The sequence below is a fragment of the Apis mellifera genome, linkage group LG3 (assembly GCF_003254395.2).
Source record: "Apis mellifera strain DH4 linkage group LG3, Amel_HAv3.1, whole genome shotgun sequence".
NCBI classification, from domain to species: domain Eukaryota; kingdom Metazoa; phylum Arthropoda; class Insecta; order Hymenoptera; family Apidae; genus Apis; species Apis mellifera.
The window spans coordinates 2590016-2607751 of NC_037640.1; the positions used below are offsets into that span (position 1 = coordinate 2590016).

A 17736-nucleotide genomic window follows, 5' to 3' on the forward strand; every position below is an offset into this window, starting at 1 on the left:
GATATTTTCCACTTATTCTTTCCTTCTTTCCAGAATTATACATCCTTCGATCGTATCATATATCCTTCGAACAATACGAATGGCGCGAACGTCTCTGCTTTATCCCTCTCCCTCTTCCACGATCAAACTTGGGGGGAGGGGGGAGTGTGTGCAGAATCGAGAGAATCGAGTCACGTCCACGGTACAGAAATTTCGGTCGGAGGCGAGAAAAGTCGAAGGGGAAGATTCCTCGGGAAGGAAGGGGAGAGGATGACTTTCGACGAGAGACGAGTGGCGCGTATATATACGGAGGGATAGAAACAAGTTGGGAAAGTTTCTGGTCGCCGCTAAGGTAAGGGAAACTTTCCAACTATACCTGAGTTTTGTCTCGCGCAATTAGAAGTTCCCTGTATTATTCATAGCTAACGTTGCTCCACCACCCCAGACTCCCAACGGCTCTCCCTCCCTCTATCTCACCCGCTTCTTGCCTTCTTCCGCCTTCGATACCGCCTTCGAATGTCGGGGAGAGGAGGTTTGCTTCTGTGGGCCCGTTTCTTCGTAACGCGCAAAACTCAAAGACCACCAACGAGAGAGAGAGAGAGAGAGGCGCACAAGTCGCGCACGGTTCATGAATTTTAATGAAATCTCCCATCTCACCCCGGAGAGATGGAACCTCTTTCGTGTATATCCACTCCCCTTTTCCCTCTCTCTCTTTTATTCCCGTACACCACGCTTCTCCTCCCTGATCTACGCTCTTTACGCGCTACTCGATATTCCCTCCCTCGTTTCGCAACTATTCCACGAATCCAAGCGAGCAAGCTGCACTATCCAATCATACATTAACGGAATTCTAATTGTATCCAATCCCTCCTTGCCTCCAAAAAAAAGAACGTATCTATAATAATAATAATAATAATAAGAAACGAAATCTTTCTCGATTGAAGAGAGAGGGTGTTCTGGATAATCGAGTAATGGGTTAAACGAGCGCTCGTTCGAAGCCTCGCAATAAAACGAAGCCTCGAATCGATCGATTAATGACGAACTAACTGCGCGCACGCGATATGCGGAATGTTATAAGAGTGGGAAGGGGAGGGGGAAAGGGAGAAAGGTTCGGCTCTTACACGCCACCGCACACCCTATAAAATTATCCTGCTACGGTTTTCCAATGGGGGGACGAATGCATCGTACGTAACGTACGAGCTCAAGGACGAGCTGTCACTCTCTTGTCATCTTGTACCCGGATGGAATTGAAATGGAATTAAATTAAATACGATAACGGTCGGCCGCTGTATGTACGGCACGTAATAAACCGTATACACACACTTACTCGGCGCGAAGGAGCAGGAGGAGGAGGAGGAGGAGGCTACGGGGAGGAGAGGAAGATCGACATCGCGTGTCTTCTTGGATTTTCCACGAACGGAGGCAACAAACAAACCGGTGATACTTATTTCGTGCCAAGGAACGCGCGGTTATTGTTATTCTCCGGGGGTGGGACGCCATTCAACCGTCACCCCGTACGTTTAACCCCTCGAGCGGAGGGAGATGGAACGCGTCCCAAATTTACACGCCTGGTATCGGCGTGAGTTTACCTTGCGGGATCGAGAGAAAATTTCGAAATCTAAATTTCTTTTCATTTTTTGAATAATAACCACGAGATAGTTGGAATAAAGTAGCTTTACTTTTTTCAAAAAATATTTTTTAATTCTGATTTATATATAACTATCACCATTTCGAAGAATTATATTTTCTCGACTTTGGGACTTTGTGATAAGCTGAATACTAATAAACGAGTATGCATTTATAATCTGTAAAATAATATTACTTTTCTTTAGTTTCTTTACAAAATTTCAATTACAACAAAATTACAAATTCAAAATTATAATGATAAACCTTTCTATAAATATTTCAATAAAATTGGAATTGCGCGGTCAGCAAAAGCATGGTGGTTGAAAACGAAGAAGAAAGATTCTCTGCAAAGGAACCGATGACCCGAAAAGAGAAACTGATTAGAATTCGAAGAGGAGGAGGAGGAGGAGGAGACGAATGAATCGAAGAAAAAAGGGCAAGGTTATATTCCATCGGGAACGAAAAGGGCCTAACGATCCACGGTACGAGCTTCTCTTCGCCCCATGCAATCTCCATAGAATTACCATACGATTAAGAGAATACCGACCTCCGGTGTACGTACACCGGGGCCAACATTAGCCCTCGAGAGTCTTCCAATTAGCCTCTCGAAAGATCGTTCTTCTCTCGTCTATATAGATCGCGCCAGAGTTACCGGAGAGAGGACATAAGATCTCGGATATATGCGAGCCGAGATAATCAGGATAAGCGTGGCTCCTGTGCAAAAAAAAAACACGCGCGGCCAACATCAAAAATCGTATTTTGTTGCAACACTTTCTTCGTTATATTCACGTACAATGTACCTAGCAAGTAACGATATAAAGTAATTGAAAAAAAAGAAAAAAGTAGAAGTTGTTATTAAGTCTCGCGAAAAAAAAAAAGGTACAATGGCGTTCCTTCCATCGTGCTTTGGAATTTTAACACCTGATCAAACGTACCTTAATTCTTATATCATAAACTCGATGATATATCCAGAGTAACACAAAATATCAAAAGAAGGAAGAATAATTCCAATTCTTCGTATTTGTTCGCATTTATATATTTTTCAGATTAATTATCAGTGATTGGACGCGCGTGTGGCCCAGGATGACGTGTACACGCAGGCGCGTGTTAAAGCACGTGAGAGCACGTAGAGAGAAAAGACTATATCCGCGTCGCGGACATGGCGGAACTCCATGCGTCGCATTCTCCTTCTTCTTCCTTCCATCAGCCCCCCTCCCCCGCTTTACGAGCTTATTTTACTGGATTTTTATGATATAACGTACCCGCACCTAGCTCGAGCCCCGAAGTTTATAGGTTTGTGAGATTTTATCGTGGCGTAACGTATGGTTTGTTAAATCGACCCCCTGCGCAACACACACGCTCGAGGAGGAGCACACTCGATGAATTCCGCAAAGGGGCCTCTCTTGCCGGTTTTAGATATTTATCGCGCGGTACGACGACCCAAGTGGATCGCTTGTTTATTTTTCCAAACCCTTTCGAGTTTTTCGTTTCATCCACCCCCTCCCTCTCGAGAAATTCTCGAGAACTCTTCGTTTCATCTCCTTTCTTCTTATCGGACGATACTTGTACCGATTATTAAACGGCGATTAAAACGATTCGGGGTCGAGAGAGAGATAAGGATTTGGAATTTGGAACTGGCTTCGAAATTCAGATAACACCAATCCGATCGATCTCGATTTTAGAATCGTGATCACATACAATATTTCCGAATAAATAAAATGTATTTCGCTATGCCATTTGTACATGTACGATTAAAATCTGTTGCGACACAATTTCGAGGTCGAGAAATTATTCGTCGTATTATCGTATTTATAAATATACAGACTCGAAGATTCCAAGATTCGATAGAAACGGTTTAATTATCAAGTGCAATAATATCCGATTCACCTCTTCGTCTACTATCATCTTACTCTCGAATCCTCGTTAGCCAACGCCCGCGCGCGCTGGCTTCAAAACAAACTGGTGAATTAGAATACATCGATAATGGAGTTCGCGCTTTGACCGAACCGCGATAAAATCGAGCGGTATATATATATATACAGTATATGCGCAATAATTGCGCCGCCAACGCGTATATTATATTCCCGCGCGAATGCTTTTTACGTCGCGTTAATTACACGTTGTATCGAAGGGATCTTTCGGTATCGATCAGAGATTGCGCGCAAAGGGGGGGAGGGGAGGTTCTTTCGCGAGGGCGATGACCATAACGACGACTTCCGGTCAGTAACTCGGCGCAATTAAAGCGACTTAAGTGCAATTCCGTTAACGGGACAGCCAGTGTAACTGTCGTGTACGACTTGACAGCACAATGCCTCCTCGGCTCTCTTGGATTTCCTTTTGTTCCTTTTGTCGAGTATCGTTACTTACGCCGGCTCGGATCGTTGCGCGCCATCTTTTATACCATACTTTTTTTCCCTTTCTTTCTCTCTCTCTCTCTTTCTCTCTCCATCCATTACGCTCCTCGTCGAACGAAGAGAGATAACGCCCGCACGTGTGTGTGTGTGTGTATATACGTGCGCGTGCGTGAGTGTAACACGGGGCAAAGAGGTAGAGGCAAAGAGGTATTATACGTCGGTAATATTCGGCCGGCAATAAGTCGAACGTAAGGTTGTTCCAAAAATATCAACGGTGCAAGGTTATCTCGTTTCCCTCCCGTGTATTTTTGGATTTTCACAAACACCGGCGTCCAATCCTTCTGTTTCCCTGAACAATAACGCCTACGTCAAACTCTAACAACACGTTAACAAACGCGCGTGTATCTTATCTATGCCCCGGCCGGGCATTACGGTAACATTATTGCTTGATAATGCAATAAGCTTTTATCTTCACCTATAAATATACATGCATGTATTGCAACGAGTAAATCGAATGAACGAATGTTTCGTGCCGGTAACAAAACCCGAAGAATGGCTCATCTTTTTTCAACACGCCTGAAATCTCGATTTCATTCTCGAAACATTCGATTCGGATTTTTTTTTTTTTATCTAGATCTAAAGCGATTCAAATCATCTTGCTATCTGGTATATACAAGCAGGAGGGGATAATTGTAGGAATTGTAATAAATGGAAAGTAGCTGGATATTTCCCTATCGTTTGAAAAATTGCACACGGTCATTTCAATTATGCAAATGCGTATATAATGTAATGTAATTGGATACATATTTTGTATTTTAATAGTAAGTACGTTTTAATATAATAATAAATAATAATAGCGAATAAGCGAAGAATCGTTCATCGAGCATTAAGTAATTATAAAAACACATTAAAATAGATACTTTTAAAATCGTAATATTTGATATATCGTTATGTAAAGTAATTTATTATTATTATTTTTTAATTACATTGCAGAATACCTCGGTATAATCGAAAAAATATAATAAGTATAATCTATAAGTGAAAACGTTAAATGCGTAAAGTTTCTCATAAATATCTCGATGTGAGTTAAAAAATATTAAACATAATCTGAAAAAGTTATATAAATTTCATTAAAATTTCTACTATGAAATCGAAAAAAAATTAATTCGATTTTAGAAAAAAATATTCCCTGCAAACAATATTCTAATTTTCTTTTTCAATCTTTAAAAAAATTCTAAGAAATATGTCAAACGTGTCGCTAATATAAAAAAACACATTCAAAAATCTTGCTTCTCTTATTAAAAAAAAAAATTTGCTTTTCTTCAAAGACACGTATAATACACACGTACGTATTGTGCAATCGTTTCGAGCAGAAAGGAACATCGTATAACCCCTTCCCCTCCCTCTCCCCACACGCGAGAGCATTTTCCCGTGGCAACAGGAACCACCGTGAACCATGTTCTCGTCTCGATGGTTAAGTAAAAGCTCTCACCTCTTCGTCCACTTCGGTAAATATATATATATATATATATACCGAAGCTCGGTGTGTGCAACCTTAAAAACTTTTCGTAATAAATCAGTGCACAATACGACAGGCTGGAATCGGACAAATCTCGTTAGTCGGGTCGAAGAAGTTTGTGCTTGTGGGAGAAAGAGAGAGAGAGAGAAAGGGAAGATAGGGGGCAAGAAAGAAAGAGAGGGAGAGGGAGGGAGAGGGAAGAGGAAAGCCGGTTCACCTTGGTTGCTGGAACCCATCTGCATGCGAGGACCGCGGACCGGGGAAGAGGAGGGAGGGGGAGAAGAAAAGGACAAACTAAGGAGAAGAGGTGGAAGGGGAGAGGGAGGAGGAGGAGAAAGAAGAAGAAGAAGAAGAAGAAAAGGAAATCGAAGCTAGGGGAACGACATTCCAACTGGGGTCGGGATGAGAAGCGTCATCTCTTGGAAAACCGACGCTACGCTTTCTTCTACGTTTCGCCAACCATTCGAACCCAACGCGCAAATATCAGGAACGTATGATATCTCATACGTAATAAAGCGTGCGGATAAAAATTTAGGGAGAAATTAGAAAATTTATTGAAAAACGAAATAACGAATATTTTTATAATCCGGGATATATAACATGTAATAATATAACACTTGGCTGTAAATCGGATTATCAGGCGCGTTTAATCATAATGTACGGCGCGTCATGTTACGTCAAACGGAGTAAATTACATTATTAATTCTTCTCGAACGCGATGCTGTTTCGCTTATGCGACGAAGAAGAAACGTTATATGGAATCGAATTAATAAGAGGCATTGGTAATTGTAATTGATTGCAACTGTACTGGACTACACGGTACAAAAGTTTTACAAAAGTGGGAGATAAATCTTTCGCGAGACGCGATGGCAGGAAGATTGCAGGAGAGAGAGAGAGACGAGGATTTTTTTTTCATAATACGAGGCGTATTTGATCGATTTGAAAATAATTATATAGAAGGATAAGAAAGTGACGATTATTATTTATCTTGGATAATAAAAGTATGATTTACATCAACTCCTTCTTTTTTTCTTCTTCTTCTTCTTCTTCTTTATTTACATTTACGAATCATTAATTTTCTCACAGGCTCACAGTTAATTTTCAATACCAGATTCACAATGACAGTGAAAAATTTATAAGGAACGAAGGATTTGATTTCCGAATTGATTCAGTGTGAAAGAATAATCGGTTAAACGGTTAAATCATCGTTGCAATTATATTGAAATACGAAGCTAGAAATAGAGAATAGTAAATCTTCCAGTACGACACGATAGCAAAAGAGATTACGAGAGGAATTAAGAATTTTTTTTTAGCAGAACGTGACTGAAAGAGAAAGAAGTGCAAACACGAGGGATTTTTGCGTGTTCGGAAGGAAACCTTTATGTAAGTTTTTAGGCGCAGCGTGTAAAATCGCGTGAGACAAACAAATATGCGATATGTTGCGCAACCCTTTAATTAAAACCGAGCATCGTCTAATTAACGTAGAACATACAATTTACTCTTATCAGAGGACGATGTTCATTAAGAAAATTGTGGACAAGCTCTGTTAATTATTTTTCGAACGTGTTCAATAAAAAGGGCATTTATCGGTTCTGTAAGATAATTCCAATTTCAATTTTTCGTAGCCATTGTTCTCTGGATACGCGTAACATTCGTATAACATTTTTTTCCTACACGTTGTTATTATCTTCTAATATATATATTTTTTTTGTTATCTCTATGTTTACATTTTAAAAAGAAAATTTGATAATGATAATAATTATAAGTAGATACAATTTTTCTTTATCGGTTATTCGTGATAAAAAAATATCTTTTTACGACGTTTTCGTGAAGAAGATACGATGCATTAAAATTCGAAGCCTATTTCACAAAAAATATTTCCTTTCAATATATATTTGCACCTACTTAATTGCTAAATAAATATTACAAAAAAAAAATAACATACCATTTCGTATATCTATCGCTCATCAAATTTTTAATATAATCTAAATCGAGGAATTAAAATTAAAATTTTTCTCATTTTCACGAAATGAGAAGAGGAAACAACTGTGACTCGAAATCAAATGGCGATCGATCGAAGAAAGCAATTAATTCGCGATTATTCAAGGGAAAGCGAGATTGGGCCGGCCGAAAGGTCAACACTTACGGAAACACTTAACGGCGTGGATGTGCGAAATAAAACAGAATTACCGCTGGAAGGCGGCCAAATTGAATATAGATTTTTAATTGTTACGATGGCACAACACCGACCATAGCAGTTTCAGAAATACGGTATATATATATGTAATGCGGTGTCGCGCGTCGATGCGACGACGCAGTCCCCGCTTTAATTAAATGACGATAAATCGAAAGAGATAGGGAAAGAGTTGACAGCGAGACGACGGGGGGAGGGGGCGGTTGCTACATAACCGATTGCAGTCAAGTTGTATTTCGAAACTCGCGTATACGTTACTCGCGCTGACAAACAATAAATAAAGTTGACCGCCAATCGGACAACCAAGCTAGCAATCGATAACGACCGCTCTTTGATTAATTACACGGTCGCACGCGATCCCTCCTGCGAATTAACTATTCGCTATTTTAAAATTTAGTTTTCCAATAATAGAAGATGGCCCCCGTTGGGAATTTCGTCACGTTCTAAAAGAAATTTTTTCATTGCGATATTAGTATTAGAAATATAATCGCGAATTTATTTATTTCCATTTCAAAAGTTAGTCTCTCGAGCTTGTGGTTCGGGTTTAGATTACGTGATATTAATCCTTTGCAGACGAATGTCGTCGTTTAGAATTAATTAATTTAATTCTAATATACTATTACATTTGATAGACGTAATTTTTATAAAGTAGCAAATGTTTTTATATTATTCCATGAAGATATTTTCGAGAGTAAAAATTGTTTGCAAAGGATTAAAGATTATATTTCGTCGTCGATAATATCTTCGAAATATTGTCAAAAAATATTTAGAAAAATATACATCCTTTTTTATTATATATTTGATTGAATTTTAAAAAAATTCCACTTCTCGAAAAAAGAGATTTCACGCCTTAAAAAATGATTGTATTTCTGGTATTGGATCTACGTCGATAGAGGCAAGGAATATTTTTAGGAGATCACGGTATGTGGCGTCGACGATTATACCACCGCTGTGAGCAACTATTCAAAGAAAAGATCTCTGGGCGGAAAAGGAGGGGGAGAAAGAAAAGGAGAAAATGGATTAGGGGGATAGGTCAAAAGCGGGTTCGAGAAATCCCGCGGATTTTCGACCCGTCTCTCTTTCCTTCCTTCCCTCTCCCTCTCCCTCTCTCCCAACTATCCACAGAATATCTTCGTCGCATCCTATGGGAAATCGGTCTAAACAGGTTCTTCAAAGATTTCGAAGAAGAACTGTTTCGAATGACAACGCAATTGATCGTGATACGAGATATTCAAACGAGAATACAGTCCATTAAAAATAGATCTCTCGACCGAAGGAACGATAACGTTTTTCAATACGTGATTTCCTCGTGATATTTCGAATTATTTTATAACGCCGCGCGCGAACGAATGAATGAATCATCGAAAGATAAAAAACAAAAAAAAAATATGTACATATATTTCTCGGTAAGCGTAATAAAAATCCAGTATAACGTTCGTAATATCAGTACAAGCTGCTAACACAACGTTTATCGGTGGCGAATGAGAGACAGAGAGAGAGAGAGAGAGAGGAGGGGAAGGAAATGTTGAATGGGGAGAAATCTGACTTGGTACGGTCCTGATCCGAAGTTATCCGAGCTCCGCGAGAGAGCCGATTATATTAAATGGCTGGTAAAACGGTCTGCTTAACATAGCGTTTATCTGCTCCTCTTGGTTTTAGTACTTTTTCACTGCCTCGTCAGCCATTGCCCATAAACTCTACTACAAGCCTTGCCTCTTTTTCCCTCTTCATCCCCCTGTGCCGCTTACTCTCTGCCACCCCGTACAATTTTTCTCCGTACCTTCGGCCTGACCTACGCGTATATATACATGCGCGATGCCATGTGCCTGCTTCTCTGCGCGAGAATACGCGTGTATACTTAGCACGACTCATAAAGAATATATAGAACCATTAAAACGACTCATCCTCTCGAGTGTGCTCATCATACTTTGACGCCTTTTTTTGTTTACATAAATCCTCTTTACGCTCCTCGACACCACGTTTCACTTTCTACTTCACCCATCGAAAGACCTCTTTCATGAATGTAATTAAGGGTGAGACCATTCAGGGCGACATGTTGGGTTTGTTTCGTCGAATATTTGTTCGTTGTCGAGTAATTAACAGGGGAGGAGAGGGTATCGCGTGGAGAACGGGACGGATTCTTTACACGTCAGGATTCTCCGCAAAGAGAAAACGTTCGTAAAAAAATGCAAACGACCGATAATACGTAATCGATAATTACCGCAACCTTGAATTTTTAATTAATACACGGAGGAGCGGAGTCTGTTTTCTTTCTCAATGAATAATAACGTAGTTAGTACGATCGAATGAATTTACCTCTCTCTAAATACTAAATTAAAAGATAACCAACTCTATGAATATTTTATCGATTATTTTATGCTTTTTCAACGCGTATGAAACGACCATCGTTTCGTAACCAAGGATAGCGTGCCTCCTTTTTTCTGGATTTTATCAAAGAAACGTACACAACGGCCGCCGTACGTGGAATGTCGAACCCTCAGCCAGCACAATACCACCCTCGCCGCGAGAACGAAGAAAACTAGTAAGGGAAAAACGACAGAGAGAGAGAGAGGGGGAAGAAGAAGGGAGAGAGAAGGAATGTGTAGATATATACATATACTTATAGAGAAACGACGTGAAAGAGGGTGGCTTAGCATGAGGGGCGTGGTGGCCCCACCACCCCCATCAAACGACCAGGCAGAAACTACTTTTGGGGTAGCCGACCCACACACACACACCTCCTTCTCTGCCTCGATCCTCCCTCCTCCTCACTCCTTCCCCATCCCCCTCCCCCCGAAGTTCGAGCCAAGCCAACCACCCCTCGTACCCCAAAAATAATTGCGCGTTTCGTGGTCTCTTGATCCGCGCGTAAAAGTAATCCAAACATCGCATAAAAATTATGTTTACGAGTTTCGAATGGGCGCAGGGGTCGACCCTGCAGGGTAGAGGACACTGCACCACACACCGAAAACAGTATCAACAGTCTCTCTCTCTCTATACTCTCGTCTAGATAGGGATCTCTTTCTAGGAATTTCTCGGATTGTTTAGAACTCGCATGCGAAGTAGTATCAAGAATGGGCGCGGGAGGTGATCGTCCGTATACTTTTTATGAAGTGTTCTTTTATCTTTCGATGGTATCTATTTAATCGGCAATTATTTACAGTGATTTTAGATAGATGATAATTGGTAATATAAAACTAGATTATTGTGGATTACATTAAAATGAAAGTCACGAATAATAAAAGCAATAATAAAAGCAACTTTGTCTTGAGTTGCGATTATTTACCGTGTATCAATAAATCAATACTTATCTTAATATTCTACAAATATAAATATCGATAAGTATTAATATTTGTGTCCTTGTAGTAAGACACAAGAAGTAAGTATAATAGTGAAAAATAGAGACTCACCTGTTTTCTCTTTAATTTCACACAAAACTGAAAACAGGGCTGGCTTCATTCTATGACAGTTTAAAGTATGTTTTCTGAAAAAAAGAAAAAAGAAAAAAGATAATAGTAATGATAATATTTGATTAAAAGTTTATTAGATATTATTATTGTTCAATATCTATTATAGAGAAATGGATTTTAAAATACTATGATGTTTTAGCAAATTTAATTGTAACTTAACTTAATGAATACTAATAGAGTGAAGATAAACTCTTATCACATATTTGGAAGTCTATGTACAATTTGTATATACACTAGTATACATATATTCGTCATTTAATAGTTTATCAAGTTAAAATAATAAAAAGACATTATAAAAATAACGTTTTAAAATCGTCGCATAAGATTCAAAATAACGAACATAACCTATACTCATCATTATTTTTTACATTTAGCAAATATTTTAATGACTCAGAAAAAAATGTATTTCCATGAAATTAATATTCCAATATAATAAGAAAGTATTTAAAAAAGCAAAAAGTAATATAAAATTATTATAGAGTAAAATTTAAAAAATATTAAAAAAAAAAAGAGTGAATCAGGAATAGGACCAACCTCGCTTGTGCCTCGTCCAAGCTTTGATCGGTGATGTTCATAATTTGTTGCAAAATTTCACTGATATCCTGTTTTCTAGCCTCAACAGCCTGATCTGGACCTTGTGTTGCAGTTCCATCCACAGGTCCCATACTACCATATCCGGCAGTATTTTGGGCTCCCTGACCCTGATTTCCTCCCATCAGACCCACACCTGATCCTCCGTGTTGCAGCATTCTGCTAGTTTCATCCATCAACTGTAGACTACAGCACTAAGAATATTATTCGTCGCCGTTTCTTTCCTTCTTTTTTGTTTCCGTCGCAAGAGTGAATTTGTTCACACAACACTCGCGGACGTATATCGTATACCAGATGATGCGGAAAAACACAACTGTACAAACAAACGTTCCATTCTCTCACTTTATGATTGATAAAAACTTGATCATGATAAAAAAATAACAAAGGGCATTGAGAATGAAATAAACAGCAAGAAAAGAGGGAAGAAGAAAAAGAATGAACGAGCGAACGAATAAGAGAAGAAAAGAGGGAAAAAGACCGGAAGCAAGAACAAGTTAAAATGATACATAAGAGACAAAGGCCATAGCGATGAAAGAAAGAATTAGATGCCGAAATAATCCGGATATCGTTAACCACTATAAAAAAAGTATTGTTGTAACAATCTTTTCTATTCTCGCCACTAAAAGAACGTTATGCCAAACATTTTCTTGCAAGTCCTCCCGAATTCATCCATTTTTACATATAGAACGTTAATTTAATTCTATTTTAGCAATGTCTAAATTATGAATCTACTAGAAAGACGGTTCACTAGCAGGCTCAGGATGAAATGCTTTTTTCTTTCTTTTTTCTTTTTCGACCTTCCGCTCACGTTGCCAGCGCCACAATGATGATTCCTGTATCTCGAGGAAAATATGTTTCACGCACGTGCTTTATCTCTCTCTCTCTCTTACTCGTGCGACATTTCATATGAAAGCCAAAGAAGATAATAATACACTTGCGAAAATATCATTTTACACGAATAACGTACCGAAATCCTCGAAAAAACGAAACAATTCATAAGAATAAGAAATCCCTATAATACGCCGTACGCTTGACTTGGAGGTTATGCCGCCGTGGCCTTTGTCTCTTACGTATCGTTTGGCGTTTTAACTTGCTCTTACTCCTCTTTCCCGGCCTCACTCCCTCTCTTTCTCTCGCTTGCTTATTCGCTTGTTCACTCTTTCGCTTTTTCTTTTTATTTCTATCTCTCTCGATGCCCTTCGTTATCCTTTTTATTCTTGTTTGCCTTTTGTTCATTACCTTTCTCACTATTATATATTTCCTTCCTTGCTCAAGAACACTCACATTACGTCTAATAACAGTTTCTAGTTTGCTATACACACTATAGAGATGATGAAAATGGTGCCTTCGGCAGCTTTAAACTTGACGGATTGTCGGATTTTACGTATACGTGGTTATGTCGACGGTCGGCGTCGCGCCCGGCCCGCACTCTCCTTTCACTTGTTCTTTCCTCTGCTCAGCAAGGATACTTGTATAAGCTGAGGAAAATCGGCGTTCTTCGAGCCATCCGCGCACGGACGTCACACACCAACTCTCCGCCTTACAAGGCAACGCGCGGACCGACCGTTTCTGTCGCTCTTTTCACTCTTCTCGGCCACGAGCGACTGCTACGCTCCTGATACACGCACGTGTTCGTGCGTTCGTGTATACAGCAAAGCTTGGTGTGCGTACATGCGTGCGCCAATCGGCGGCCATAATAGCCGCCTCGACCAATCAGAACGGCTGATTCATTTCCTTCTTTTTCTATCTAAAGCCTTTTCCTCACCTGCTCTTGTGTGTTATTATCCGCGTGCGCATCCATTTTATTTATGATGCGATTTCACCGCTTTTCCTAATCCTGTTCGCTTAACCTGTATCCGTGAACTTCAAATTTTTACAAAGCTTCATAAAAATATCTTGAAACTGATCCTTTGGAATATTATTCGTTATATCAAAAATATATGTTTTCGTAAAACAACGTTTTTTACCTCGTATTCCAACAGGCGCAAACTCCGCCCATTACTTCAACTTCTTTTTTTTTTCATCACCACTAATATTTAATCATGAACATTTACAATATTACTATATACAATTTTATAAAAAAAATTAAACAAAACCAAAAAATTTGGTCGAACTTTTGTCTTATTGAATACCGTACAAATAAAATGAAGGTACTTCGTACTTGGAAATGTAAATTATGAAGACGAGAATGCGCACGTCCATTGTAAAAATATGGCTACGTAGTCGGCCATTTTTATAAAGCGGGAAGACTCGAATATTAAAATATAATATTTAATCATATTTACATTTATATATTTTTAACATTATTAAAATTCAAAAGATATTTTTTTTTATCATTCTATGATAAATACTTCATATATGAATATGTAAAAATTATAAATTTAACGGTTACAAAATATACATCCATATACGTTTCTATGTAGAATGTATTATTCTATGTTCGGTCTTATTCTCAAAATTTATAGATTGTATACAAGTTAATTCAAATTTTAAAACGTGCACGAATAATACAATTGTACTTTATATTATAATATATTTATATAGTATTACGTATTTTGAGATTAATATATAAAAATTAACACAATATTTTTTAATATATAAGTTTAAATAGTGTGTGCTGTAACGTGTAGAAAAAAGATTATTGTATTATTTAAATTACTTTATACTTTAAATCATTGCTTATTATTGTATATATATATTTTTTAAAAATAAGAATGGATTATGAAAAATATTACGATCGGAGAGGAGATGGAAGTTATGTTATACATTTTCCTAATAACAAAGGATTAACTATGAAAGAGGTTAACACTATATTTTCCTCGTTTGGTAAAGTTTTATCCGCAGATGATCGTGGACAACCTAATGGATTATGTTTTGTAAAATTAGAAACGGCTGAAGATGCAAAACAATGTATTGAAGCTTTTAAGAATCATAAATTTATTAAAATTTTACCACATATAACTAAAAAATTTGTTAATGTAAAAAAGAAATCATTCAATGAAAATAAAAAACCATTTAAACAAAATGTAAATAATTCAGATAATAATATCAAAAACAACAATATCAATAGCAATGATTTATTTGGAAAAAAGATTCAAGAAAAATGCAATCAATCTGATTCTAATATATCAGAATCAATATCTATAAAAGAAAACTTTAATAGTGATATAAAAATCGAAGAAAATAAAAAATCTACATCAATATCATCCATGAGGCATTTTTTAAAACTTAAGAATTTACGAAAAGCTGTATCAAGTACTTCAATTTCATCAGAAGCTACTAATGAAAATTTGAATAGATTGGAAGAAATTCCGTTTAATGAAACGGAAATTCCATCATTGGTATCTATTGACAAAAAATATAAATCAAACAATGTTAAAGTTCCTTCATCATCAACAAAGGTTATTCCGGCACAAGAAGTAATTGTAGCTAATATACATCCAAATATAAGTATTCATTATATATTACATCTTTTTGAAAAATATAATCCAATATCAGTGTCACTTATGATGACAACACCAAACACTAGAATATTATATTGTCATGTTTATTTTAAAACATATGAAGAAGCATATTCAACAATGAAAGAATTTGATAAATATTCTCTATATGGAAAATATCTTATTGTTTTGACATCTGAGAAATTAATAGAAGAAGCGCTTTAATGATGAACATATATATATATATATTTTTTTTTTTTATTTTACGATTATTGCAATCATTTAATAAATATTGAAATAAATTTACAATATTATTTTTGTATTATACAAATATATGTGAATTATTATTTTCTTTGATATTTCTTTGATATTTCTATTCATAATTAATAATAATTTTTTAAATCACATTAAATCAAGAAACAATATCAATATATAATATATAAAATATTAATAATTTTTGTATGCTTGCATAAAAATATTATTTACAATTTAAGTTATTCATTATTTGTATAATTCACAAATGTAAATAATTTATTTACAATAATGTTATTTTTTGTATAAAATTTACAAAATTTTGTATTTTTTTATAATAAAAATTTTATAACATATATTTATGAATAATTTATTTTAATTTAAATCTTTTTAAAATAAAAAAATATTTTCTTTGTATCTTATAATAAACAAAAATGTATGAAATTATTTTTGATAAATTTGTAAAATCCTATATTTGAGTTTGCGCATTAGATTGTAATTTCTAACCTATATAGTTTTTAAAAGTTAAGAGTGTGTTTATAGCTTGTAGTTTATTTCGTGATATTAAATTTATATTCTAACATAACGTACGTGTGTTTCTAGAAGTATGCAGTTAAAAATGTCAAATTCATTTGATAAAAATTATGTGAAGCAATTATTGCTACAAGAAAATGAATTTATTTTGAACATATTTACTAAAATGCCATTGCCTATGTCTGAACTAGGTATAAATATAAAAAAATAATATAATCTTATAAATATTTAAAAAATTTGCAATAATAATAAAAAAATAAATTTTTTTTAGTTTCAGATGAGAAAGATAAATTAGTGACATATAATAAAAAAAAAATATCAGGAGGTTTCTACCATTTATTACTTTTAGAAAATAATCTAATTTACCTAATTAAGTTTGCTTTAAATTTTTTGTTTTCTGTTTTGTTACAGACAATATCTTTCCAAATTTAATTGGAAAAGCAAAAAGAGCGCATACATTTGAAGAATTGCATGCTAAATTGGAAGGATTAAAGAATGTTAAACGATTAGGATATAAAGAAAAGCAATTAAAAAAGAATTTGAAAACTAAGATAAAAAAAATGTCAAAGAAAAAAGAACGAATAATGCAAAAAAATTTAGTAAAAATAGAACAAAATGTAGCCGATTTATCTAAAATTAAAAAAGAAGATAATGAAATACCGAAGATTCCACGACCAAAACCAGTGTTTAATTCAGAAGGTAAGATGGTATTTAGTAAATTTGATTTTTCTGAAGTTGGAACAAAAAAAAAACCACCTAAGAAAGATGCAAAAAGAATGCTACTCGAAGTGAAACAAAAACAAGAAAAGTTAAAAGAAATGGAACAATTAGGTGAAAAGGAAAAAGTAGAAGAAATTAAAGAAAAAGATATATGGAAGTCTGTTTTAGCAAAAGCTAGTGGTGAAAAGGTAATAAAGAAATACTCGAATAAATAATTTATTAAAGTTAAATTATTAAAATATTTAATAGTATGCCTGTACATACATTTTCGATAGGTGAAAAATGATCCAGATTTACTTAAAAAAACATTGAAAAGAAAAGATGATAAGAAAAAACGGAGTGCTAAAAAATGGGAATCTAGATTAGAAAATGTGCAGAAAGGAATTCGAGAAAGACAAGAAAAACGACAGGATAATATTATGAAAAGAAAGAAAGAAAAGAAGATAAATAAATTAAAAAAAGCAGCCAAAAAAGGACGAATAATACCTGGATTTTAAATATGACATAAAAGATTATATATAAATCATTTTATTTTCATAATTTGATTAATTTTTTATATCGAAGGCAGTCAAAAATATGCATAAATATTATTTGCATAATCATTAGAACAAGTTTTTACTAATATATAATGTTATTCGCGTCAGAATACAATAGAATTATTTTTACATAAATCATATTTTACTATACATAACTATATTATTTATGTGATATATCTACATTATTTAATAATAATAATATGAAAATTAATTTTAATATGTATATGTTATAATATGAATTTCATAAAAATTGAATGTAGTGTTATACAATATTATAGTTATATATAATGTTATACAATATGATGGTTTTTAAGCATTTATTTACACATTATGATTTGTATTTGTATTTGTACATTATATTAACAAATCCTTATTTACACTAATATGACACAGTGTACATTATTTTATTAGGAATTTTTCATGATGTAAAAAGCGATCTGTCAATAGAATGTTGCACAATTTATCAGTATAAAATTTACTCATTAATTTTGAATAACTATGCGTGCAAAATTTTTTTGTAA

At 35.4% G+C, this 17736-nt stretch overlaps 3 protein-coding genes across 11 annotated transcripts in view; 2 read left to right on the top strand and 1 right to left on the bottom strand.

The window, feature by feature from the left end:
* Window positions 1-13896, bottom strand: part of LOC408763 (homeobox protein extradenticle) — a 64561-nt gene extending 50665 nt beyond the window's left edge. For 3 of the 9 annotated variants that reach the window (XM_006557969.3, XM_006557975.3, XM_016911181.2), the window contains exons 1-3: window positions 12973-13895; window positions 11677-12046; window positions 11083-11156 (exon numbers count right to left, since the gene is read on the bottom strand). In XM_006557969.3, the coding sequence (XP_006558032.1) occupies window positions 11083-11156; window positions 11677-11909 (307 nt within the window). In that variant the 5' untranslated portion in view covers window positions 11910-12046; window positions 12973-13895. Of the gene's footprint in view, window positions 1-11082; window positions 11157-11676; window positions 12075-12700; window positions 12826-12972 lie in introns of those variants that run through there. The other 6 variants (XM_026439836.1, XM_006557973.3, XM_006557974.3 and 3 more) reach the window with 5 other exon arrangements.
* A 472-nt stretch (window positions 13897-14368) lies between these two features.
* LOC107964236 (SPX and EXS domain-containing protein 4) lies at window positions 14369-15445 on the top strand. Its single transcript, XM_016911523.2, has one exon. The coding sequence runs from the start codon at window positions 14448-14450 to the stop codon at window positions 15396-15398; it is 951 nt and encodes a 316-aa protein (XP_016767012.1). The 5' UTR covers window positions 14369-14447; the 3' UTR covers window positions 15399-15445.
* Window positions 15446-15920: 475 nt separating this feature from the next.
* On the top strand, window positions 15921-17711 carry LOC100577300 (surfeit locus protein 6 homolog). The gene is made up of 4 exons (XM_003249150.4): window positions 15921-16150; window positions 16231-16284; window positions 16371-16867; window positions 16955-17711. Exons 1-4 carry the CDS (start codon window positions 16033-16035, stop codon window positions 17174-17176), a joined length of 891 nt encoding a protein of 296 aa, XP_003249198.1. The 5' UTR covers window positions 15921-16032; the 3' UTR covers window positions 17177-17711.
* The last annotated feature ends 25 nt before the right edge of the window (window positions 17712-17736 follow it).